General features: G+C 39.0%; 2 protein-coding genes across 2 annotated transcripts in view; both read left to right on the forward strand.

Annotated features, from left to right (window-relative positions):
- The window catches only part of timeless (timeless circadian clock), a 43,372-nt gene extending 40,272 nt beyond the window's left edge, over positions 1–3,100 (forward strand). The window contains exon 29 of the mRNA XM_056252426.1: positions 2,918–3,100. Within this exon, the coding sequence (XP_056108401.1) occupies positions 2,918–3,051 (134 nt within the window). The 3' untranslated portion in view covers positions 3,052–3,100. The remainder of the gene's footprint in view (positions 1–2,917) is intronic.
- A 4,957-nt stretch (positions 3,101–8,057) lies between these two features.
- On the forward strand, positions 8,058–18,113 carry pmela (premelanosome protein a). The gene is made up of 12 exons (XM_056252431.1): positions 8,058–8,150; positions 9,909–10,004; positions 11,956–12,102; positions 12,382–12,522; positions 12,804–12,965; positions 13,355–13,675; positions 13,809–14,567; positions 14,672–14,848; positions 15,761–15,863; positions 17,315–17,523; positions 17,622–17,709; positions 17,817–18,113. The coding sequence occupies exons 1-12, from the start codon at positions 8,084–8,086 to the stop codon at positions 17,965–17,967; spliced, it is 2,421 nt and encodes an 806-aa protein (XP_056108406.1). The 5' UTR covers positions 8,058–8,083; the 3' UTR covers positions 17,968–18,113.
- The last annotated feature ends 8,070 nt before the right edge of the window (positions 18,114–26,183 follow it).

Below are 26,183 nucleotides of genomic sequence, written 5' to 3' on the forward strand. Positions count from 1 at the left end.
CGACATGCCCGCTCGCGCGGTGTGTAGCTCGTGTCCGCGCTATTCTCCGACATGCCCGCTCGCGGTGTGTAGCTCGTGTCCGCGCTATTCTCCGACATGCCCGCTCGCGCGGTGTGTAGCTCGTGTCCGCGCTTTTCTCCGACATGCCCGCTCGCGGTGTGTAGCTCGTGTCCGCGCTATTCTCCGACATGCCCGCTCGCGCGGTGGTGTGTAGCTCGTGTCCGCGCTATTCTCCGACATGCCCGCTCGCGGTGTGTAGCTCGTGTCCGCGCTATTCTCCGACATGCCCGCTCGCGGTGTGTAGCTCGTGTCCGCGCTATTCTCCGACATGCCCGCTCGCGGTGTGTAGCTCGTGTCCGCGCTATTCTCCGACATGCCCGCTCGCGGTGTGTAGCTCGTGTCCGCGCTATTCTCCTACATGCCCGCTCGCGGTGTGTTTTTTACGCGTGTCCGCGCTATTCTCCGACATGCCCGCTCGCGGAATCAACCAAAGCCGGTCGCGGGGGCGCCATCTTTCCATTCACTTCACTTTTGCTATTTAACCAGAGCGAATGAGACGAGTGCGTCACGTGTGGTGTTTGTCAACGCGCCTTTTGAGAGAACTGAAAGTGACTGCTCGGCTAGTATCGATACTTCGGGAAATTAGTATTGGTACCGTTCAGATATTTCAGTATCGATATTTATCGAAATATCGATATTTTTGACAACACTATTTCCCAATAGTGATGTCAAAACCTAACCATTGGTGTCTCTTACTCAAGAGTGTCCCATTTGTTACGCCTGTTGTCATGTTAAAGCATTAAAACCAATGAGTTATATTCCAAAATGTCAGCACTCAGACTCAGGCAGTTACAGATTTCTGATTGGACCTCTTCCACTTGGGCTGCATGAGAAGAGAACACATTTTTATCATTTCTTGGGTCAAGAAAAGCTGTATATTTCCTCCTGCTCTACATACACATAAAAGGCTCGTACACACCGGGACGAATATTGGCGCGAGTTATTCGCCAGCGTTTTTCAACGCGTTTTTTGTGTTCACACCCAAGCGATTTCCGCCGACAATGAGCCGAGTGAACATGCAAATTCATTCCCTGACATTAGATGGCGCCCATTTGCTCTGCAATACCACTCCATAACAGTTCTCTTTTATCAAGATTTTTATAGTCGCTGTCGTGTTTGTCATATAGTTCTTTATGTTCCGACAGCAACGAGACCAGCGGCTCTACATTCATCTGGCCTCGCATCTTCCTCGTCTCATTTCCTCCCGGCAGTGTAGACGCTACTTGGCGTATATCATCTTCGCCGTTACGTATGTGTGCTCGGCGAGACCGTTTTGTGCCCGAGCGCCCCCAAGTTGTGTTTTACTGTAACTTCAGAAGCTCCAGACACGTGAGCAACAGCACCAATCTCATTGGTCGGATGGTTTTTGCCGCGGCGCGTCACACTAAAAAAACGAACCCAAAGCGTTTTTAAAAAAATGACGCTTTTACGCGTGGCGTTTTCCGTGTCGGTGTGCACACTCACATTGGCGCCCTTTGTTAAGTCACGAGGCGTTAAACGTCGGCGAATATCGCGCGCGGTGTGAACAGGCCTTCAGGATGTGCTTAAATCCACAGTAAAGCCTCGTACACACCGGGACGAATATCGGCGCGTGTTATTCGTCAGCGTTTTTCAACGCGTTTTTTGTGTTCACACCCAAGCGATTTTCGCTGACGATGAGCCGAGTGAACATGCAAATTCATTCCCTGACATTAGATGGCGCTTAATGTAAAACAGAAATAGTCCTCTTTTGTAGTCGCTGTCGCGTTTGTCATATAGTTCTTTATGTTCCGACAGCAACGAGACCAGCAGCTCTACATTCATCTGGCCTCGCATCTTCCTCGTCTTATTTCTTCCCGGCAGTGTAGACCATAGATATCCATAATAAAGGCCATATTTGGCCAGCAGCGCGGACGAGACATCTAGCCTTTATTATGGATATCTATGGTGTACTGTAGAGTAGACGCTACTTGGCGCATCTTCTTCGCCGTTACGTGTGTGTGCTCGGCAAGACCGTTTTGTGTCCGAGCGCCCCCAAGTTGTGTTTTACTGTAACTTCAGAAGCTCCAGACACGTGAGCAAAAGCACCAATCTCATTGGTCGGATAGTTTTTGCCGCGGCGCGTCACACTAAAAAAACGAACCCGAGGCGTTTTTTAAAAAATGACGCTTTTACGCGTGGCGTTTTTCGTGTCGGTGTGCACACTCACATTGGCGCCCTTTGTTTAGTCACGAGGCGTTAAACATCGGTCCCGGTGTGAACAGGCCTTCAGGACGCTTTCCTGTCACATATCACACATGCGCACTTCAAAAAGCCCATGGAACGCAGGTTAATGTGTTTAATACATGCTGGGTGAAAAATCTAGCTGTATTGATCAGTTTATGCTTAACGTCTGCTACAGACTTGTGTGAGTTTCGGCAATCCTAGAAGATCATTACAAATCACACTGTACGACACGGATCTAATAAACTTGTGTATGTGGACTATGATAACACATTGAATCGTAGGCTACGACATAAGTTCGAATAGAAGAATGAAACATCATCAGCATGCGTTAGTGGTAAACAAAAAGAGCAAAATGAATCGCATTTTGGCAATTGTGGTTTTAAATGTGCGCTGGGAAAAGGAAGTGAAAGAGGAGAATGTGGACGCAGTCATGGCCAATGTTGCAAATAGAGCTTGAGGAAAGTAGGTTTGAGTTTTAGCGCCATGTTGCGTTGATCAATACGCCATTTCATGTTGCATTTTTGTTGGCTAGTCAGATTGCAATAAGAATCTTTTTTGGTCTTGAATTTGAGCAAAATCAGTTGATGGATATTATTTATCCCACAGGAAAAGCACAGTGAATTCCTCCCTTACTATCTTTTGTCTCTCTCAGATATTTCAGATGTGGATCATTTATCCAGGAGTAAGTTTGACAGAAGCCTGGATTCAGACCGCGAGAGTCCTGCGGCCCCAGCGAAACGCAGATACAAGAGAGTGTTGAGTGATGAAGAGGACGAGGATAACTAGCCTTATTAACAGCGCAGTACTATCATAATTTGCTTTTCTCTCTCTCTCTTTCATTTTAAATGTTAACTACTACCAAGTCCTCAATCTTCCCTTTTTCCTGAAATTGTGTAGTTATCTAAAAAAAAAAAATGTTGACCATATTTGTGGTGTTTTACTATTTTGAGAAATCTTTTCCTCTGATTGTCATTTCCAAAGCTGTGTTTCACATTTTACATGCTTTTTGGTTTAGCGATATTTGAACTTGATACACCGGCATTCTCACTTTTTGGTTTAATTTCTAATATTTAGTGTCTGCAAAAAAAAAAAAAAAAAAAAATTGGTGTCATTTGAATGTCATTGATGTTACTTGATGTAATTGAAAATGTACGCCTTTAAACGCAGCGTCGCACATTTCTATAGGCTTTGGTAAACAGTGTTCATAATTGTCACATGACTTATCCTTATACAAAAAGAAATAATGCTATTATAAGGTAACAACCTTTGTATGTTAATAAAAGTTTCTGTATGAAATGATCAGCCTTGTTATATTTAAGACGGTGTATATTTGTATGTTTGGACAGTTAAATGACAGGGCTTCGATATGTTGTCTATAAATTGATTTCACATCCACTCCAACTAAAAGAAATAAGGTCATTTCATTTCAGCTTAGCATTTGTCCACTTTTCAAGCGACATAGTCCAGCCGGAAGAGCATTGCAATAGTCCAGCCTAGAAATGACAAGAGCCTGGACAAAAAACTTGTGCAGAATGCTCTGCCATCTATACACTAAATGTATACTTTTATCTCATGAATTCGTCTCATTACAAAACAAATTCAAAAGTACTTTTTTAATGTTAGCATAAAGACAGTGAAACCATCTGGGGCTAAAGCTACCGTTGGGTTGGCACTTTGGCGTAAGGAGCTCAAATTATGTTGTAACCAACGTCAGTAACTGTGTAGCCCTCTGGTGCTCTTCGCTAATTTTTGGCCGAAAATGTTTACGTTGTTTTATTTTTTACTTTAATCGGAGTGGTACGAAACTTGGTTAAGGTTTTGTCACTTGCTATGTGAAAAAAAAAAAAATCATGGACATGATTCGAAAAGGTTAAATGTTCCTGAAAAAAGTCACACTTGTGTTCCTCGCGGTCAAAAATGAATAGGAGACGAATTTAATGTAGTGGAAACTTTTGGCCAAACAAAATCTTACGGAAAGCTAATTTTTTTTGAGATATCAAACTCCGATTTGGAACACAACTTGTTTAGATTTATGGCTTTGATTTTCTTGCAGTTTTACAGTAAAACGTGTTTTTGAAAATAGATATTTCATATAAAAATATTAAATAGTTTTTTTTGTGCATTTTTCACAACAATAAATGTAAAATTCTGTAACTTAATTTCACTTTTTTAAACTTTTTTTTTTCACTTCAGCAATAATTTGCCAATGTTATCTTTAAAAAGAGAGCAAACTTAAGTCTGCGCTCTAAAGTATTCAAGATTTACGACAGTTTAAGTTGGAAATGAAATTTTCAGGTCTGCTAATAATGTGAATAAATGGATTATAACTACTGCGTAAATATAATGTGGTACCATAAAATCCCCTAAAAATACAAAATATTAAATAAAAAACATTATCAAACTAAAATATAGTACATTAATTTAATTGAAATTAAAAAACGGATAATGTTTGGCCACCGTCATGCGAAGAACACCAGAGGAATAGCAGTGTTTCTCAACTCCAGTCGTCGGGACCCTCTTAGAATAATTTAGATGTCTCCCTATTCAACACACTAAGAAGCTGGCGAGTTGAATCTATTGTTTTAATTAGTGAGACATCTAAAACTTATCACATCTAAAAATAGAGTAATAGTAGAAATAATCAATGATGTCTCTTAGTAGCAGTTAAATGTAATAACTTTGCAGTAGAAATGTAATCAAAAATTGTAATAACTCGATTAAGATTCCTTTGAAAAGACGCCTCTAAGAATAACAATACAAAGATTGTTACACTATAACACGAATGTTAAGAAGAAGGTAAAGACACGAGGAAAGAGCACAATAGTGAAAGAGCATCATTGACCGGGCTGTGCGTATACTCTCATCTTGTGACTCCATCATTGCAGCTCTGGGTTATATTAACAGATATGACCCAACAAGCATGATCCTCAGCCACGATGCTCCAGGAAGATCTCCTTCTTTCTTGTCCTCGTTCATAGAAAATGAATGGACTTTTATTCTCACAGGATCCATACATGATCACAAGATGAAGAACTGCAGAGAAAGGATGCAAAAAGACATTTACAAATCCTTATGGAATTAAGGAATATCTGTTGTGCCTATTCATAAACTTTTAAACCAACAAAATTCAAGTAACAAACAAATACAATATTTTAAGGGAAAACCAAAGAAAAATATTGGGTTAGTTGCAGCGTGTGTCCATTAAAGGGATAGTTCACTTTGGAATTAATTTTTGGTATGTTTTAGCTTACCTCAAGGGCATCCAAGATGTAGGTGTCTTTGTTTCCGCAGTAGTTTCAATTTTGATATTTTTAGGTCAAACTGTTCTTGTCTGTCAGTCATATAATGCAGGTCTATGGTCACCACCTCAAAGAGCATGCACAGAGAAGTCCAAATTAAACATGATTTAATGACTCGTAAATGTAAGTACACATTGATGGCCTAAGACACGAAACGAGCGGTTTGTGTGAGAAAACGAACAGTATTTATATCGTTTTACCTCTTGTAAACTGAGGGCGCCGGCGCTTCGGTCTTTTCCGGCAAGCGCTGGAAGTGATCTCTCGCGCCTGTACGTCACTCATACAATTTTTTTTTTTTTTTTTTTTTTTTTTTTTTTACGACGGTTTAAACATCCCGGATAAGCGCAAATTAGTACCATTTTAATTAGCCGTCTTACCTACAATCTCTGTTCTGTGTAAACAATGAGTGACGTACACGCGCGAGAGATCACTTCCGGCACTTGCCGGAAAATACCGAAGCGCCGGCGCCCTCAGATCACTTGGACGTGGCTGTGTTTACAAGAGGTAAAAACGATATAAATAGTGTTCGTTTCAAGTCATTAAGTCGGACTTATTAATTTGGACTTCTCTGTGCATGCTCTTTGAGGTGGTGACCATAGACCTGCATTATATGACTGACAGACAAGAACGGTTTGACCAAAAAATATCAAAATTGAAACTACTGTGGAAACAAAGACACCTACATCTTGGATGCCCTTGAGGTAAGCTAAAACATACCAACAATTAATTTCAAAGTGAACTAATACTCTGTTGAAACAACGTTTGCTTTTAATACAGCAGTCATTCTTTTTGCATAAGAGTCTTATTATCTTCGCACATCTGGATTTGCGTGTTTTTCCGCACTCTTCCTTGCTAATCATCTCCAGGATGATCACATTGTGAGGGATCTCTTGACTACAGCCCTCTTCTAGTTTTTTTCATTGGATTTAGTTCTGGGCTCTGACTTTCTTTCCGAAACGAATGACTTAGATTTGAGGTTACTATCACGCTGAAAGATTAAATTCCTCTTCAGATTTTTAATGGAGGCCTGCAGGTTTTGTGCCAGAATGATCTTGTATTTGTCACCATTAGTGATTCCTTCTGTCTTGACTCGAGAAAGAAACCGAAACTGCTGATTTTGAACTTGGGGTGTATGATGTATTTCAAGACATTTGTCAGGTTTTTGTCTTTAAAACGCTCTTGTGTGTGGGACTTATTTCTTACGCATCTCATCCCAAGCGTCCGTTGCTAATTCCAAAACATAATTTTAGAGCTAGTAACGAAGGCTTGAGCCACTGATAGCAGACTAATGTAGTTATTAATGTAGTTATAGAGATTAAGCGTGTGTAAATTACCTGAGTCTGTGTCTCTCAACAGTGTTCGGCGGCAGCTTCTCTACTGATAGCAAAACTGTAAGTTTACCTGCTTCAAGAAAAGCAACGTTATTACCATGCTAGTGAGAAATGTCATGTAGCTTTTAAGTTGTTAAACTATTTTACTGACTAAAATCATCAGAAGCGCTGACAACACGTTTCTGTGCGAGTGTGTGTCCGTACTAAATGTGTGTGCGTTTGAGTGGGAGAGAGCATAATAAATATGTCCGTACATAATAAAACGTAATTTTGTGGCAAAAAACATGGAATTAATTTGACGTTTTTATCCTATTGTTTACTATATGCATTTGCTCAGTCAGTGGTTTTGTGGGTTTTGGTTCTTTTGCTGTTGTCGGCTTTAAGGACCTTTGAAATACCTAATATCTAAGTCACTTCGGATAAAAGCGTCTGCTAATTGAATAAATGTAAATGGAACTGTAATGCAAGACCTGGAACTACTTTAGCCGTGCGTTTCCCTGAAAATAACTGCACACCTTAGAACGTTCGTCAACCAATCGTATTCAAGCATTCAACAGTGCCGTAGTATAATAATAAAATAATAAAAAACTTTAGTAAGAGTTTGGATGTAATCGGTTAATTCCGGAGTGCCTTCCCCCGTCATAAAAGGGTATGAACACTTATGCAACCAGGTACTAGTTGTTTTTTCTTTCCTTAAAACTTCTGTTTATTTGTTCCTTGAATATTACATTAAAAGTGGAAAAAGATCTGACATGATTTTACCTGATTCATTTTTTACATCTCAAAAAGGCCCGATTTTAAAAGACATGTACTGATTTGTTATACCCTCTGCATGCTAATATTTAGAGTGAATACAGGTTAAGTGGGACACCCAAGCTTAAGCATCTTTATTATTATGTATATTTTTTCCATTTGGGAATGGGAATCATCTTCCTGCTTCTTCAATTGTTTGAAGAGACTTGTTACAAAACTAATTGTAACGATTTATGTGTAAAATATTCCTTAGCTACATTCTTCATAGGATAACTTGAGGGTGTGGGAGGAGCCTGTTATTCACACGTCTATGATGTCACATGCGTTGGGGGTTTGGTCTTGGGTGCTGGTGTTGAAGAATGTGCAAGACTCCTCATGGGTCTCTAGAGTATAAAGCTGGATCAGTGATCAGTGACTGTGGTGTTGTAGTCATCAATGCATACAGCGATCATGTGGACGCCTCTCATCTTTCTCGTTCTGACCTTCTCAGGAGCACTTTCACGTGAGTATTTCTCTTCTTTATATACTAAATACACGTCATGAGATGGAAAATGTAAAAAAAAAAAAAAAAATGAAAGCATGATTAATGAAAAAAAAAAAAAATCATGATTTACTCTCACCCCTCAAGTTGTTTCAAACCTGTATGAGTGTCTTTCTTCTACTGAACACAAAATAATATATTTTAAAGAATGTTGGTATGCCGGCAGTTCACGGTATAGCCATTGACTTCCATAGTAGGAACAAACATATTATTTTATATATATTATTTTGTGTTCAGCAGAAGAAAGAAACTCATGCAGGTTTGAAACAACTTGAGGGTGAGTAAAAGATGACAGAATTTTCATTTTTGGGTGAACTTTCCCTTTAAGGACAATCACTCAAAGAGTTCAGTCTAAGTTTTCTTCTAGAATACTTGTGTTAGACCCAATATTTTAATTTATTACAATTTGTATTTCAATCAGTTGCCACAAGGCCTTTGATCACAGTCTGACATTGAGCAATGGGTGTAGAAAAGCAAATGAACAATCTTAAAACTGTATACATCAGCCCTCCCATGTAACCTTTTACTAATGGACAATCATTGCAACTCTTGCCGTAACTGTGAAATTTACTAGCAATTTTTTTTTTCAGTGTACTTGAATGACCAAAATGGCCAATGTTTTAAAGAGGCCTGATGCGAGGCTCACTTTTAGAGCGATAATTGACCATTCTTTGATTTTATTACCCATAGTGTTGGAGTGTGATGTCAGAGGGTAAAGCATGGCGCTAGCAGCACCAGGCCAAGGCTTTTGGTTGCCTAAAAATGATTTGGATAAAAACATCTGCCAAATGATTAAAATGTAAAGGCAAGAAATGTGCATATAATTGCTTACACGTTCAGATAAACGTCCAGACACACAATGTGACCAGTGAGACGGCAGAGCTCTGCGGGATCTTATCCAGCGGTGGGATTACACCGGTACCCTCAGCTGAAAGTCACATGAAAAGGATTGAATGGGATTGTAGAGGTCGTGTGACTCTCTTTGCCAACCCTCACATTCTCGTGCTTTTTCATCTCAGACCCTTTCTCTTCAGTCTTTTTGAACTTAAGTTAACCTTTAGCAACTGAAACACCTTATTTACTTAGTTTAGGTTATGAAATACAAAACTCTGAAAAATCTTTTCCAAGACTTTATTTACCTATGCATCATTTTAGTGTTTGTAGGGCTGCTTATAAAGTTGAAGGGAATTAAATTAAAATAAATGTGCACTTCGCACATCTAATGTTTTTTTTTTAAATAATTGGGCCTGTTAGGAGAATGAAAAATCACAAAATCTAGAGTTGCCCCATGAACAGGTTTTGATTTGAACAAATAAATGACCTTTATTAATTACTCATTTGAAAACTTTGTAACACTTTACAATAAGGTTCATTAGTTAACTACATTAGTTAACATTAACTAAGAATGAACAATACTTCTTCAGCATTTGTTAATCTTTGTTAATGTTGATTTCAACATTTACTAATACTTTATTAAAGTCTTGTTAACATTAGTTACTGCACTGTGAACTAACATGAACAAACAATGAACAGCTGGATTTGTATGAACTAACGTTAACAAAGATTAACAAAAACAGTAACAAATGTAGGCCTATTGCTCATGGTAAGTTAACTAATGTTCAATAAATGAACCTTATTGTACAGTCTTAGCGAAAACTTATTGTAATGCTCTTTCAGAAATGAGATGATGTTCACTATTTCTTTCCATCATTCTTCTAGAATCCAGAACTCGCTTTGCACATTATCGTTCATGGAATTCAAAAATGTATCCGGTCTGGAGGGATGGAGATCCCAGATACAGAGATTGTTGGAAAGGTATTTGAGCGCGCGCACACACACACACAACTTAATTCACCCTTCATTTCGTTTTATTGTTCAGTGATTTGCACGCATTATGAAAGTGTTAAAGCATAAGCAGTGGTGGACAGTAACAAAGTATTTTTACTTTGTTAGCCTCATAAATTTTTTAAGTATCTGGACTTGTTCTGACTATTTTTCATTTTTTGAAAACTTTTGTCAACTTTTACTTCACTACATTTAAATAATGTCGTACTTTTTACTCAACATTTCATAAAAACATGTCGTTCCTCGTTATTTTGATCTGATGAAATCGTCACCCGCTCAGAAACACGTGATAGTGGTGTCCGTGAACAAGCTGATTCTTTTTAATGAACCTGAATCAGTGAACAATTCATTCGTGAATTGGAGCGATTCGAATTGGTGATTCGATTCATAAGCTTTCGATTCGATACTGATCTTCGATTCAATTTCGATTCATTTGGCTAAATATCATCAGGTACATTATAGTAAAATATAATAGATATGCAATATAGTATTTTTTGAGCTAACTAACATGCTATATGGTCATTGATTGGCTTTGTGACATTGTTCAGACTGATCTATAAATCTCATTTATATAGATCAGTGATTTTTCACATGCTATTGACATGACACATTTCAGTATGCTTTATCTTTCAACATACCTTCTGATGTTCATTTATGTTCATTTGGTGCTATAACTTGCCATAGAGGAACACAGATCGGTTCAAATTAGAATAACTCAAATTATTGCCCTTACATCTTTCCGCTGTCACAGCAGTTACAAATTATATAAAACTAGTAAGTTTGCATAGCGTTCTTAAATTGTTAACACATTTTGCCTTATGTGACGTCTGTTTTTATGTTTTATGTTTATATCAACACCTGAATTCTGAGCATAATGCACTGAGCTCAAGGTGTTTTCAAATGTCAATGGGGGAAAATAATTATTTTTACACCATGTTTGCTTATGTATAGATTAGAATATGCTACAAGTGGAAATTAATCATTGCTATAATTTACTCTCTTAGGTTTTTTGGAAGAAGAAATGCTATACCTGCTACCTTTCTTTTAAAACCCTCTGGGGTCCTTCGGCCCAAACGGACCCGAAGCATTTAAATTTTTTTTTTATTTTTTAATCATAGCTTTATCGGAATGGTCCGAAATTTGGTGACTTTGTTGGTACTTGGTATATGAACACCCAAACAAATTGGGGACAGGATTTGAATAGTCTAAGTGGTTGTACAAAAAATAGTCACACTCAGGACCTTCGGGTCCAAAATGACCCGCATAGGAAATGAATGGGAAATTGGCAAAAATTTGAAAATACAGAGTTTTTTTGTGCGTACAATCTACAAATCAGCCACGATCCAGAAAAAAAGCACACAACAGTGAAGGGGTGAATCTATAAAACATCAAGAGTGCAAAACAGACACACACACACGCACACACACACACACACTTTTATACACATACACACTAATAAATTCAGATTACATATGGGTTTTGAATTTTTAAAATGCTCAGTTTGTCCACCAGATATGCCATCTGGTGGACAAACTGAGCATTTTAAAAATAGCAGATTTTTCGTGTCATGTCAATAGCAGATTTTTCAATCTCATTTCAAAAATTGCTTTCATGAGGCCTAGGCTTGACTCTAAAATGAAATACAGCTTCAAAAAAAAAAAAAAATCTATTATATTCAATGGGGAAAAAATGGGTCATAATTATTGCATTAATATTAATTATAAATCATTTTTATTTTTGAAATGATCTCAAAACAACAAAAAAGAAAAGAAAAAATATTATAAAAAACAAGTAAAAAATTAAATAAATATTAATCCCACCCTTCCGGCCCATTTGGACCCGAAGGTCCTGAGTGTGACTCTGAAATGAAGGACCCCAGAGGGTTAAAATGTTTCTGCAAATCCTTTTTTTTTTGTCATAGGCGGCGAGGTGACATTTAAAGTCAGAAGTGATTCTCCAACACTGACAGGAGCCAAAGCCACTTTCAACATTGATGTTGGTTTTCCTCAGAACCAGACGGCACTTCCTGATGGACAGGTGGTGTGGGCGAGAAACTGTACCATTAATGGTAAGTATCCAAGCTTCCTTAATACAATACATTTACACTATGTAATATTTTATTTTTGCACTGGCATAGATACAAATTTTTTAAACCAATATTACGTTTCTATATATTTTATGTAAAGAAGAATATGTTTGTTTTATGTAAACAGCACTTGTTATTGCCTGTAAATTAAGCAGAAGAAAGAAGTGCTGCAATGTGGTTCTTAATTCTTGTTTTAGGAATATGTTGTGAATTTGGATATTTATATATCTACACCTCAAATGAATTAAATGTGTCTTTTAGGAACATCATATACTATGGGCCAGACTGTATACCCTGAGTCCAACATGCCTCAACAATGGACAGGTGTCTTTCCTGACAGGACTCCCTTCAATAAGACCTCCAACAAAAAGCCCCGCTTCATCTATGTATGGAAGATGTTGGGTAAGAGCACGTTTAGGTCTAAACCTGTAGTCTTATTCTAGTCTCAAATATACAAACATAGTTGAGAGATGGATTAACGTATACAAGTAAGACACAGTCCGGGATCAACAACTTATGAAGACTTAAAGTGAAGACTTTTTTTTGAACTATCCCTTTAAGGGTTAGAATTATGGACTTGTACAACTTTCTTATCTGTCATTTAGTTTAAAGTAATTTCTCTTTGACTTTAGGGGTAGCTTGGTTGTTTTATTATTATTTTATTCACTGTTTCTCTCTTTCAGGAAAATATTGGCAGGTGGCTGATGGTCCCTCCTCTCTACTGACCATTGAAACAGACAATGTGCCTCTTGGTTCTTATTCAATGGAAGTGGTAATTTATCACTGCCGTGGCAAAGACAAGTTCATTCCCCTTGGTTATGCATCTACCCAGTTCTCCATCACTGGTGAGTAGTTTGAAAACTGCACATATATCTAGCATTTTTTTCCCCATTGGTTCCCCTTTGGAACCAAACTTCCACAAAGAACTTTTCAGTGAATAGTTCTTAAAGAAACTTTTTTTTCTTAGTGTGAAGAACATTGAAATAATCTAAATAGCCTTTTTCCACTATAAAGAACCTTTTGTGGAATGGAAAAATTCCATGAAGTTTCTTCATTGCACCATAGATGCCAATAAAGAGCTTTTATTTTTAAGAGTGTAGGGATCCTCTTATCATACATGTACTTAAAAAACATTAAGCCGACAGTAGTTTGTTCATCTGGAGAGTAAACCAATGTTATCACTCACTGAGCATATTCCTGCAAGCCCCTAATGAAATTTCCTCTTCTATTCTAGACCAGATTCCTTTCGCAGTGACATTATCTCAGGTTGGTGACATCAACCAGGGTGACCAAAGCTTTATCCAGAACAGAGCTGTGTCCTTTAGCATTAGTGTGCATGACCCGAGCCAGTATCTCAGTGGATCAGACATCAGCTTCAACTGGGATTTCGGTGACAATAGTGGAACTCTAATCTCTCGAGAAACTACCATTACCCACACATACCTCTCAACTGGTTCCTTCAGGCCACAGGTGGTTTTGATGGCAGCCATCTCAAACGGTTGTCAGACCAATCCAACTCCAGCTGCCACTGTTGTACCTCCTGTTCCCGTCACAGGTAGAATTTCATATTCAAACTTCATATTTCATGTAATTTTAAGAACAGTTCTTAATCCAAAAAGTGTTTTGAAGAGATTTTAGAATGACATTCCCAAAGCATTCATCAGTTGGTGCCTTTTCCTTTTTGCCAGATGATGCTACAGCATTGGAAAGCATTGTGCTGACTGTTTCTCCTCAGCCTGATGATGTCATGCCAGTGGCAGCTGATGTCATCACTGTGGCAGCCAATGATTTGGCAGTAGCAGCTGATGTCGTCACTGTGGCAGCCAATGATTTGCCAGTAGCAGCTGATGTCATCACTGTGGCAGCCAATGATTTGCCAGTAGCAGCTGATGTCGTCACTGTGGCAGCCAATGATTTGTCAGTAGCAGCTGATGTCGTCACTGTGGCAGCCAATGATTTGCCAGTAGCAGCTGATGTCGTCACTGTGGCACCCAATGATTTGGCAGTGGCAGCTGATGTCATCACTGTGGCAGCCAATGATTTGCCAGTAGCAGCTGATGTCGTCACTGTGGCAGCCAATGATTTGCCAGTAGCAGCTGATGTCATCACTGTGGCAGCCAATGATTTGCCAGTAGCAGCTGATGCCATCACCGTGGCAGCCAATGATTTGGCAGTAGCAGCAACTGATACAGCAGCTGACTTAGATAATGTTGCTCAGGAGGTTGCTGAAGACACAGCTGTAGCTAGTGAGGCTGAACCTGTGGCTGACATAAATCTGGCAGTGACGGTTCTCCCAGAAACCCCTGCTGATGTAGATGACACGACCTCTGTTCAGACAGTCATAGAAACAGTGGCACCGACTGGTGATGCAACAATCATCATCATCACTCCTGAGGCAGTGGATGAAGTCGTAGCATCTGTTATACCTGCAACCCAAGCCATCACTGGTGAGAAACTTCATATAGATGATGACCATAACTTTATAAGGAAGTCCATAACCAATTCATTGCATTGTATATTTAAACTATTTCCATTGGTGCTGTGATTGCAGGTGTAACTAGCATACCTGAGGCAGCAGTGAGTGAACCAGAAGCTGAACCGGTGGCAGGAACTGTAGAAACACAGGCAGCTCTAGTCATTGCCAAGCGGCAAGCACCAGAAATACCGGCAGAAGCAAACTGTGTGATTTATCGTTATGGCTCCTTCTCTACAACTCTTACAGTTATTCGTGAGTACTTTCTTTTTTTATCACTATACAATACTATTACACTTGAAAATTAATCTTTTGGGCATCATTGTTCCCAGAGAGGAAACAAGCCAACTTGAACTTTGCTTCACTTCAGCATTACTGGCCTGGCTTAACTGTCAAAAGTCACCAAAACCTAATGACAACAAACATTGTGTAGCAGTATCAAGACCATGCTAACACACTGTTAACTACTAATGTATCTCTTATCTAAGATAAAAGATAAGAGACATACAAAAGGTGCAGAGAGGTGTGTACGCCATGACTACTGTATTAAGAACAGAACAGACTTTCACATGTATTATGATGAAACCTTTAATTGACTGACAAAAAGAAGCACACAGATCACTAGGTTATACTTTATCTTAAGGCGATTTAGGTATAACACTATTCACAATACACATCACTTCAAAGCAGCTTTACAGAAAGTCGATGCATATATATATTACAATTTAGAGTGTTCTGTTATCAGGGGTAACTGTCTAAGTTAAGTATTTCAGAAATGTAAATATACAAAGTCAAAGTTAGCTAAAAAAAGTATTAATTTAAACAATGTAATAATTGAATGCAGATATAAGGAGCTCATTGAAGTAATGAATACTTGTTTGTTAACAAATGATTATGACATTTAGAAATTAACTACATGTACTTACTATAGAGTTAGGGATTGGTTTAGGATTAGTTACTTGCAATTATACATCATTTACTGTTATTACTATAGTAAGTACATGTAGTAACTTGTAATACGTCACCTTAAAATAAAGTGTTACCCACTTCTACCTCTCCTTTAGTGTCTAGACTTGTGTAAATGTAGATCAAACTGTGTAAAAGCACACAAACAGCCTGTCTACAAATGTGTTTCATGTTCTCTACATGTATGTTTCCCCCCTTCAGAGGGAATAGAGAGTGTTGAGATTGTGGAGGTGAATAATGTGGTGGTCATGGCCACAGAGCTGGAGCAAAATGCTGTGGACCTAACAGTCACATGTCAGGGAAGGTAAATATTCATTCACTGTCATTTATTTCATAGACTGTATATCGGCTGTACTGTTCAAAGCTGTTCTATAATAGTCTTAAAGGGATAGTTCACCCAAAAAAGACAATTCTGTCATTAATTTCTCACCCTCATGTCGTTTCAAACCCATAAGACCTTCAGTCTTCGGTACACAAATTAAGATCTTTTTGATGAAATCCGAGAATTTCTGACACCTCATAGGCAGCATCGTCATTGCAACTTTCAAGGGCCAGAAAGGTAGTAAAGACACCGTTAAAATAGTCCATGTGACTACAGTGGTTCAACCTTAATGTTATAAAAGTGACGAGAATACTTTTTGTGTGCAAAAATCCCCCCAAAATAATGACTTTATTCAAGAATCTCTTCTCTTCCACGTTATTCTAATAGTCACATAGACTGTTTTAACAATGTCTTTACTACCTTTCTGGGCCTTGAAAGTTGCAATGATGTTGCTGCCTATGGCTGGTTCACAAACGTCTCGGATTTCATCAAAAATATCTTAATTTGTGGAGATGAACGAACATCTTACAGGTTTGGAAAGACATGAGAGTGAGAAATTAATGACAGAAATTTCATTTTTGGGTGAACTATCCCTTTAAAGTCGGCATGAAACTGAAGTTGCGATAGTTTTCCCTATTGAATGAGTGAATGAGGCATTTATATAGCGCTTTACTATGTAATATGGTGAGATATTTGGCATGCTAAATATCTGGACCCGTCCGAGATTCAAAATCCTGCTGTGTGAATGTGTTCTGACTGAAAACTACATCGGCGATGACCGACAGCCAATGAGAGAGAGCAAGAAACAGGGCAGCGGGAATTTCAGGAAGGACTTATAGACCACAATATCAGTATTTTAATATATATTTACAAACTTAAAAAAGCACAAACATTTGCTTGGGCTGCAGGGTGATATGGCTGTGGCTATGGGAATGTATCTCCGAGTGAAAAGTCTGTGGGCGGGGCTTGATTTTGTCTGTGGGGAATTGATTGGATGTTTGTGGTTTGCTATCTCATGTGAGTGACAGCTTGCCCCGCCCTCACGCCGGTGTAAACATCATCAGAGAAGAGAGGGAGGGGAAATTGTTTTGATTAAAGATTACGAGTACACAATAAAAAAAAATTATATATATATATAGAAAAAAGTAATACTCATAAAAAAAAAAAGAATTGTCATTTTGGATTTCATGGAGACTTAAAACTGATCATAATGATGACAGTGGTTGAACATGAAATATAACTGTATAATTGTTGCCTTAGCTGAAAATTGGTCTTTGGTCTCGCCATACAATCACAAAACAATTAACAATACACAACATCCACCCAATACATCTAACCATACACAGCATCCACAATCTCAAAGCTTAAAACATTCACATTCCCTACCCCTTATTCAAGTGAATGAAGTTAATTTAGTTATATTTGCTCTTCAGCCTGCCTAGTCAAGTGTGCACCGTGGTGTCTGACGCGGACTGCACGAGTCCTGTCCAGAGCCTGCAGTGTAATGACGTGACTCCGACCCCTGAGTGTCAGATAGTGCTGCGACAGTTCTTCAACAACTCTGGCACCTTCTGCATCAATGTGTCTCTGACCAATGACGTCAGCTTGGCTGTAACCAGTGCAATGCTCAGCGTGGCTATAGGCATGTGTCATTTACATTCAAAGCATATCTAAAATAATAAACATTTCTTTTCCTGAACCTGCCCTAGAACCTCACAACTTCTCTTGTTCAAACCATAGACACAAATTCACCAAGGAATACGGCAGGAGCAATACTGGGAGTCCTGGTTTTCATTTGTGCTGTGGGGGCCATTGCTTTTACATACAGGTAAGACACCAATACACATTTCATCAATCAGATATGTTATTGTATGCTGCCTAGTTAAAATGAAACAATGCTATATGACAGTAACCCTTCAGTATGTTTGTATGCAGGCGGTTTAAGGAGTACCATCCACTGAGAGAAGACGATACCAGTAGCAGTTTAAGTTCTGGAAGAAGCTCGGTGTCTTTAATGCTGTTGAGTCTTCTGAGCCGGAGACCCACTGCTGAGAGCCGTCCACTCCTGCTGGGACGAGTGGTGTGAAGGAAAGCTCAAAGCATATTACATAGTCTGTACAATCTCTCAACAAGAGAATTAAATATAAACAGTGAGGACCTCATTGTACTGTAATAACAACAAAAAAATCATATGTAACATGCCTCACATTGTCTCAGAATAATATGTCGTCAGTTGCAGATTTTTCCTGTCAATGGCTGGCTTCTCTTGGGCTGCAATAATCTGACTTACTTCCCTTCAGTATTTGTTACGACCCCAGCTGTCAATCACATTTGTAACACACACTTAACTATTAAAAATATACTATAAGTGCAGAGCAAAAGGCAATGCAAAGTGGTTCAAAACCAATAGTTTACTTGCATTATTTACTGAAGATTGTAAAAAAAAAAAAAAAAAATGGTAAGGATAGATGTGGGCGGCGACCAAATAATTTTTTATTTTTTTTAAATACAAGACTAACTCACTCATGACCAACTACATTGACAAGCAAGAAGAGGAAAAAAAACTAAATTAAAAGAAAAGTCTTCAGACACCCAAACTAATCTACGCTCTCTAACAAAACCAATGTGTACTCACCCTTTATCTAACAGTAAAGTGGATAACAGGGCTGGAGTGTCTTTCATTATTATAGGGAATATAAATGTAATCATTCTATAAGTAACCCAGGTAAAAGAATTTGTCTTGTTTAAAATAATCAGATAATAGTCAGGTTATTACAGACCATGTACACATTGTCAGCTGTTCTTCAAATAATCTATTTAACTATTAAGTTAAAAATAGTATGTATTTTCCCCAATTTAGCTCTGTAGAACTAGCATGCCATTATTATAATACTCTTATTCCATTGTAAATGATTTATTAATATCATTTGCATTTTCGACATACCATGTGTTGTTTGATATCGACCCAAGAGGTCTGATGTTTTATTTATAATGGATAATGGCCACATTTAATGACTAATCACCCCTAAATAAACATGTCCTGTCACTTATTGAGGTTATTTCTTGCTTGCTGGTTTTTGTTTGTGCATATGACTCGGGTTGGTGTTCATCTGCCATGTGCTCTTCTCTTGCCTCTTGTGTTTTGTGTGGGCACATAACCTCTGTCATGCCGGTTTGTTTTGTCATGTTGTTAATGTTGGTCATGTGCTCATTGGTTCCACCCCCTTCGTTACCTTTCTTAACCATTATTAGTTAATTTGCCGCTTATACTATCAAACTAAACTATCTTGTAGTGATCGCAATGACAGAAACAGACTGTATATGTACAGTGTACTATGACATATAAAACGTGTTAAAAAGGTGTATTCCGCACTGAATTGGTTTGATATGAAAAGAAAAGAAAAAAGGAATAAAAAACTCCCATTTATATAATCATAAAATAAATCGTAACTTTGCACATGCATTTAATAACAGTCACTCATGCCTTGATTTCAATATTGTCTGTTCTACTTTTCAGGAAGGCCTTAAGTAGTTAATTTCATAATATATTTTATACATGTTTAATTCGATTGTTATTCTCTTTTGATTCCAAAGTTTTCCAATAAACAAAACACGATCACTGGATATAAACAGTATATCCAGTTGTATATTTTTAAAAAGTATACATTTTCTTTACATGAATATATGAAATATTTTGGCATTTCGTGGTTTCTAATGGCCATGTGCCCACTATATGTAGACTATAAAAGAGCCGCTGAGCCTTACACACAACACGGTCCATATCCAGACATTACATACAGACCTCAATCATCAAAACTCCTTCAAGCCAAAGAGTCATGACGCCTCAAACCAAGACGGCAGGTAAAGCATTACTATCATAGTTCAGAACTAACCCGGCAATAAATCTCAGAATGTTTCTAATGCAGACTGTTTTACACATTAAAAGCATTTTAAACTAAAATTTAAATGTAAAAATAAAAACGAATTCAAAATATTAACATAAACTATATGAATGACTACTAAAATAATGCTGCTTTGAACTTAGTTGGCTTAACTGCAATAAGTCTAAATAATAAACAGTTTCAATGGTGCAAATGAGGGCATTATGTCACACTTATTCAAAATATATAATATAAAAATGTCATAACTCAACTTTACTCGAGTTTTATCAAGACTATTAGTTTGTAAGATGTTTAGTTCGAAATGTTACCTTTGTCTTTAAAAAGGTCAGATTTTTATAATCCTTTTGCCGACACTGATTTAAAATGGAATACAGAAACGTATTTATAACCGGAAGCATTAATTCAAATCATAAATATTTCTCAACGCTCATCGCAAGTAGTTAGCAACATTGATATGGTAGCATCATGCTAAAACAAGCTAGAATTATGCTAAAGCATGCTAGCTATGTGCTAAAATGGATACAACTGTTGCATGGTAACATCAAGCTACATGCTAGTACAAGCTAGAACAATCTTAAGCATGCAATTAACTATTATCTGTTTCAGTCTGGATGGGTCAGATAAGGAAGACAAAGTGCCAAAATGTGCACTGTTGTGTTCCAGGACGAGGGTACTTGGGTTACACTGATTTAAAGCAGAGCTTCTCAGACCTGTCCTGTAGACCCCCTTACCTCGGCACATTTTGGATCTCCCTCATGGGGTCTACTCTGCCTCTAGGCTACCTCATGCTTTGCCTTGCCTGTGCAAAGGATTGTGGGTGATTGGAGGAGATGAAGGATACACTTGATGCATCCTTCAAAACATGGATGCAAAATGAAGGCTGCTTTCCAAGGATTTTTCCAATTGAGACATCCTTCAACGGTGTTTGCAGCTCAGGTATGCAGCCTTCCAATTGAGAAGCACACAGCATTTTCCAAATGGAAAATGGAAAAGTTACCGTGAACCAGAAGTTGCGACCGACAACTTGTGACGTATTTTCAGAGTGAAACGGAAAATTGAATGAGAAAACAGAAGGCGTGGTTTATTTTTTCCTGCTGAGAATTGATGGGATCCATTTTTATTTTATGCCAATCCTGCAATGATGCAAACGTGAAGGTAAATAGGTATGTGATGACGTCACTCTCTTTCCCTTTACATGCAAACCTGGGGAGTTTTTATGGTACCGCGGCATAAAACCTCGAGCCTGTCAGGCTGATCCAATTCTGTAAAACTGGACTATGCCATACCACGCTTTTGCCATGATTACATAAATTGTGGCTCAAGAAACCACACATCCTACATATGGAAGTAATTTACTGATGATATCCAGAAGATTTAGCTTGTTTAATTACTGTTTTGATTTCAACAGGTTTTGAGAATACGTGGTTCCTAATATGACAACTCCCAATCCAGGACCGAAAGTCTCTGATGGTTTTCATTGAAATGACTGCCTTAAAGCTCAAGTCAAACAAATGACTTGAGGGTTAATGGTCAGTCACTCTTTGCCTGAATGAAACTAAATAAATATGTGGACCTAACCTTTTACATTGGCAGAGCACGAAGCTTTCCATGGTCAACACAGTCTTAACATGTGGACAGACTTCAACAAAATCCTCTTTGCTTTGGCGTTCAACAGGATTTGCTGAAAATTCCTGCCTTTTCAGCAGTGATGGGCAGTAATGCGTTACATTAATAGTACTTTTTGCATTAACAGGTGGTGTAACTAATTACTAACAAGATTTCAGGAATAATATTACAGTCAGTTACCCATCCATAAAATAGCACCATCGAGTGTTTGTAATAATTTCCGATTGCAATCTAATGTGGATTTTGAGGATCCCTGTTATGGACTACACTGAAGTTTACACAACTAACTAAATTAATAAATAAAAATAAAGGTACTGGCTGTTAAGAATCATATGTTTTCAGAGTTTTAATATTTGGATTATATGCTACATGTATCTTTTGATTACCGTCTACTCGAAAATTTTCAGTTAATGTGACTTACAGTTTGTAACCACCTTTCCCACAGCATTAAAGGCCCCCTGAAATCAATTTTCTTTTTATAGCTTTTATGAATATGTTAGCCTTAAGGTTATGAATAAGCTGGTGTGCTCCAAAATAATGACAAAATTCGCATTTAGGAGATATAAGCATTTAAAACTAACAGTCCCTCACTTACGGTAAAATGGATCACGGACTTCAGCTTCTCATCACATCTTCTCCCCAATCAAATCCTCTCTAGAATCTAAAGCTCCGCCCCCTACACTATAAATACCACCTGGCCAAAGCAACTGTTGACACGTCATCATGGGTTGGAGATGTGTGTTCGGTTGCTCAAACGCTCGAGTTTTATTCCGTTTTCCAACTGTACGTTGGTTAAGAATGAAATGGCTAGAATTTATTCACTTCGAGGAAGGAGGTATTTGTGATAGACGCTCAGATTCGCTTCCACGGTACGGTCAAGTACATAGACAGTATAAGAAGTGGACAGAGCTATCTCATTGGAACTCAGTTGAGACAGTTGAAGCCCATTTTTAGCGATTTCTGAGCACTTCCGTTCCTGACGCGCAGACTCAAACGGACTCAAACTAAGCTTGATGACGTGAGCAACCAGTCTGGCAGACGTTAATCTTCTAGTAGCTGTGCGTGAAAATTTCCAACGTTAATCTTGCAGAGACGGGGAACTTGAGCAAAGAGTTCTTTGGCGTGAGTGAGCAGGAGTAAGTATTCCGTTGCTTTTATGGACTCATTATCTATGGGCTTCTCCCTTGACGGGACGTCCCCCCGATTGCCTGCGAGCTTCTCCTCCTGTCTGTACGGTCATTTCTGTACTGCGCGAAAGAGAGTCGAGTGGTTATGACGCAATCGCTAGCCTATTTTTACAAAATCTGTTTCTACGGGGCCATAATGTAACATAGAAGGTAATGGAGGTCTGTATACATTGTCGTGTTTCTTTAGAAATAAATAATGGACAAATGGAGTCTTTAAACGCCTCAGATGTAAAGTTATTCGCTGTCAAAGTGACGCCAAAATGAATGGGAGTCAATGGAAATGCTAACGCAAGTGAAGTTCTGCTACAAGATGGCGGCACCCGGCCGGCTTTAACTTCCGGTCGATGGATTACCCCCTTGGTCAAGTACGACTTGCAGTCTGTGAGGTAAACTAAAGGCTATTGGCTATTTGAAAAGGGGGAGGGGCCATTCAATATATCCCACCTTAGCTTCCTGTTTCAGTGGAAATTATGTCAACGCATCATACAAAGCTTAGCCTGACTTCGTCATACTCAGAGTCTGATACTGCTCCATTGGGCTGTGATTATGGGGCGTGTTTCAACCGAACCAGGAAAAAAAGCCTCGGCAATCAATTGCATAAACCGAATCCCGTAGGCAAAAACATCTTTCCGATCAACAAATGCCTTGATCGCAGTTCTCTGTTCCTCTTTTAAAATGAATGCGCTGCTATAGATCTTCTATAACAGACGACACGGCAGCCATTCTTTGTTGTAAACGAATTCAATCCAAGCACTGATTGGTGAGGTGGATGATTACGTTACGGTTGATCATCTGTCCATCATCGTATAAAGCCCGTCCTGACAATTTGATTGGTCCGAACAGCTTTGGTTCGAGCATAGTTGCTCCACAACGGATCAAGTCCAGACCGAACTTCCCTTCCTCAAATGTTGTGGGCGGAGCTAAGTTCGGCTGCCATGCAGGCTTTACAAAGCTGCGTGTTCCAAGGCACTTCAGTGGGCCTTTAAGTTAAAATATATTTTAAAAATAATTACACAGAGAAACTCCAATATTTTTTTAGTGTCTTTTGTATTTTTTAATTACACAACTCAAACACTTTAACTATTAAACTCAAAATCATGTGACTCGTGACTTAAAATCATTGTGGCAAGCTCACTCCGACAGCTTGAGTAATCTCTTCTATTGAACAGTAGGGGGCAGAGCTCAGTTCCCATCTTGCACCGTGGCAGAAATAAATCAGGTAGGGCTTTCTGCATCCTGCGCTGGACATCCGACCCCGTCAGAAGCCACGCCTGGGTCCAACATGTCAGCTTGTGGCTGCGTCTCATTTCGAAGACTGCGTCCTCCGGAGGTCACATTTGTAGGCTGCATATGCCATTGAGGAAGCTTCATTTCAGTAAACTGACCACTATTCCAAAGTCATTTAGAAATTGCAACAATTTATGCTTCACTAGGAATAACGGTCATTTTTAAGACTTATGATGTATGCAGCCTAAATGCGAGTGCGACCTCTGGAGGACGAAGCTTTCGAAATGAGACGCAGCCTGCGACTCCCCATCCCCGTTCCACCCCAGAAACCTGATTTGTTGTATGTAGGTTTCCGATTGAAAGGGTTTTTAGGCGTGAGGGTTAAATCTTCTCGATGCTTCTTTCTGTTTCAAAGTTAATGAGGAAGCACGATCACAACGAAGATGATCACTAGAAAACATGTGGCAGCTTAGACAACACAAGACAAATGACTGAACAAACTGAGGGCTATATATACACAGTGCAAACAAAGAGCTAAATGAAATGCAGGTGAAACAAATCAGTAATCATGGAAACCGTGTCAGAAATTGCCCACTATACCCTTAAATAGGGCACTATTTGAGGGGGCAGCACTTTGTCGTGGCGTCCGAAACCATAGTGGACATTATCGAGTGCTCTCATTCAATCCCACAATGCATCGCAAAAACTAGTGTACAACTAATGTACGCTCAACGGCTAGAGAATACCCATAATGCACTGTGAGAGTCGCATGAATTCCCGTGTATGACCAGAAGATGGCGCGCGGAGCTGAATCATCCATCCATCTTTTTTTCAAACCGCAAGTCCAATGTGGTAAAAGCATAATTTTATACAGGTATAAATTCCTTTGTAATTTATTATTAATTGCTTAATTTCATTATACTTAGTTTCAATGACAGAGTTCAAGACAAATCTTTTCATCTTACTGGAGCTGCCAGTTTGAAGTTTTTAATATTAAACAGCAAGCAAACTATACAAAAGCGGCAGCCCTTCCGGCGTTATCATTGCCCTAATTCACTCACTCACTTTCATTCACTAACTATAAAACGTACTCGGTTACTGACGTAACCTCTGTTCTGGGAACGAGTAATGCGTAATATCTTACACTATGGGGAAAACCTCTTTTCCTCGAGATATTGAAGCCAAAAATTATCCTTAATTTTTAATCAATGTAAAACGCTTTGCGGCAGCATGCAGACATAGGCGAGGCGGCTCGCACGCCTATTGGCTGCCCTGCGGCAAAAGCAGCAGCCTATCGAGAGCGGCTCTGCGTGACGTCTTGACCAATGGGGGCACTTCGCGCCCATTTCGTCACGTCTCGCCCTATATTAGCAGGTCGATAGCTGATACAAACTGGTTTTCATCGCCGAAGCGAACCAGAGCGTATTGTAAGCACGGCAAGATACGCAGTACTCGTTCCCTCTCTAGAGAGAACAGAGGTTACGTTAGTAACCAAGTACGTTCTCTTACGAGAGTATCTCTCGTACTGCGTAATATCTTACGCTATGGGGAACACAGTGTAACATGCCGTGCATACAGGGATCCAACACCAAAGTCCCAAGGGCAGAGGCCTGGGGCGCATGTAGTGCATAATCACCATAGACTCACAGGGAGTGAAGGAAGAGGGGCTAGAAGCGTCATTCCTTATAAAATAGCATCCAGAGGAGCTAATCACATAGATATTATACCACGGAGCCAGGGTGAAAACACTTTCAGCCTAAACTGGGTGGCCATACATGTGTCAACACTCGTGGAGCTGCTGTATCAGTCAGTGAGCGATACGCAGGCCAAACTCAGCATCTGGGCCGACACAGCGGGGCAGATCGCACTGAATTCTAGACCGCCAAAGCTTAGCTTGTAAGGCGGGGACCTCCAGGTTATAGTATTTTATAAATGTAGACGGCGAGGCCCAGCCCGCGGCCGTACAAATATCTTGCAGGGTAATCCCGCTAGACCAGGGGTTCTCAAAGTTTTGATAGGTGAGGGCCAATTTAGGAACCCAACATTGAACTGAGGGCCGCCAAAGTGGCGGGGGAGAAAACGAAGAAAAAAAAACTGAAAGAAAATCCCATTTGAAATTATTTTAATGACCAGGTTGCATCTCTACAGTTTTCATTAGTTGCAATAAACACATTTTAATTCATAACTGAGGCTAAACCTGGCAAAACTTGTGAAAATTTTTGGGGGGAGAGAAAGAAACTTTTAAAATAGAAGCTTACCAAACAAGTCATCATCATCATTCATTTCTATCATTGCTTGTCAGTCGCGTTTCCATTATTGCAGATTTGCATATTATTATCTATCTTTTTTAACCCGTAACT

The sequence above is a fragment of the Rhinichthys klamathensis genome, unplaced genomic scaffold (genome assembly GCF_029890125.1).
Source record: "Rhinichthys klamathensis goyatoka isolate OS25496 unplaced genomic scaffold, OSU_Roscu_1.1 h1tg000095l_1, whole genome shotgun sequence".
In the NCBI taxonomy this organism is placed as follows: domain Eukaryota; kingdom Metazoa; phylum Chordata; class Actinopteri; order Cypriniformes; family Leuciscidae; genus Rhinichthys; species Rhinichthys klamathensis.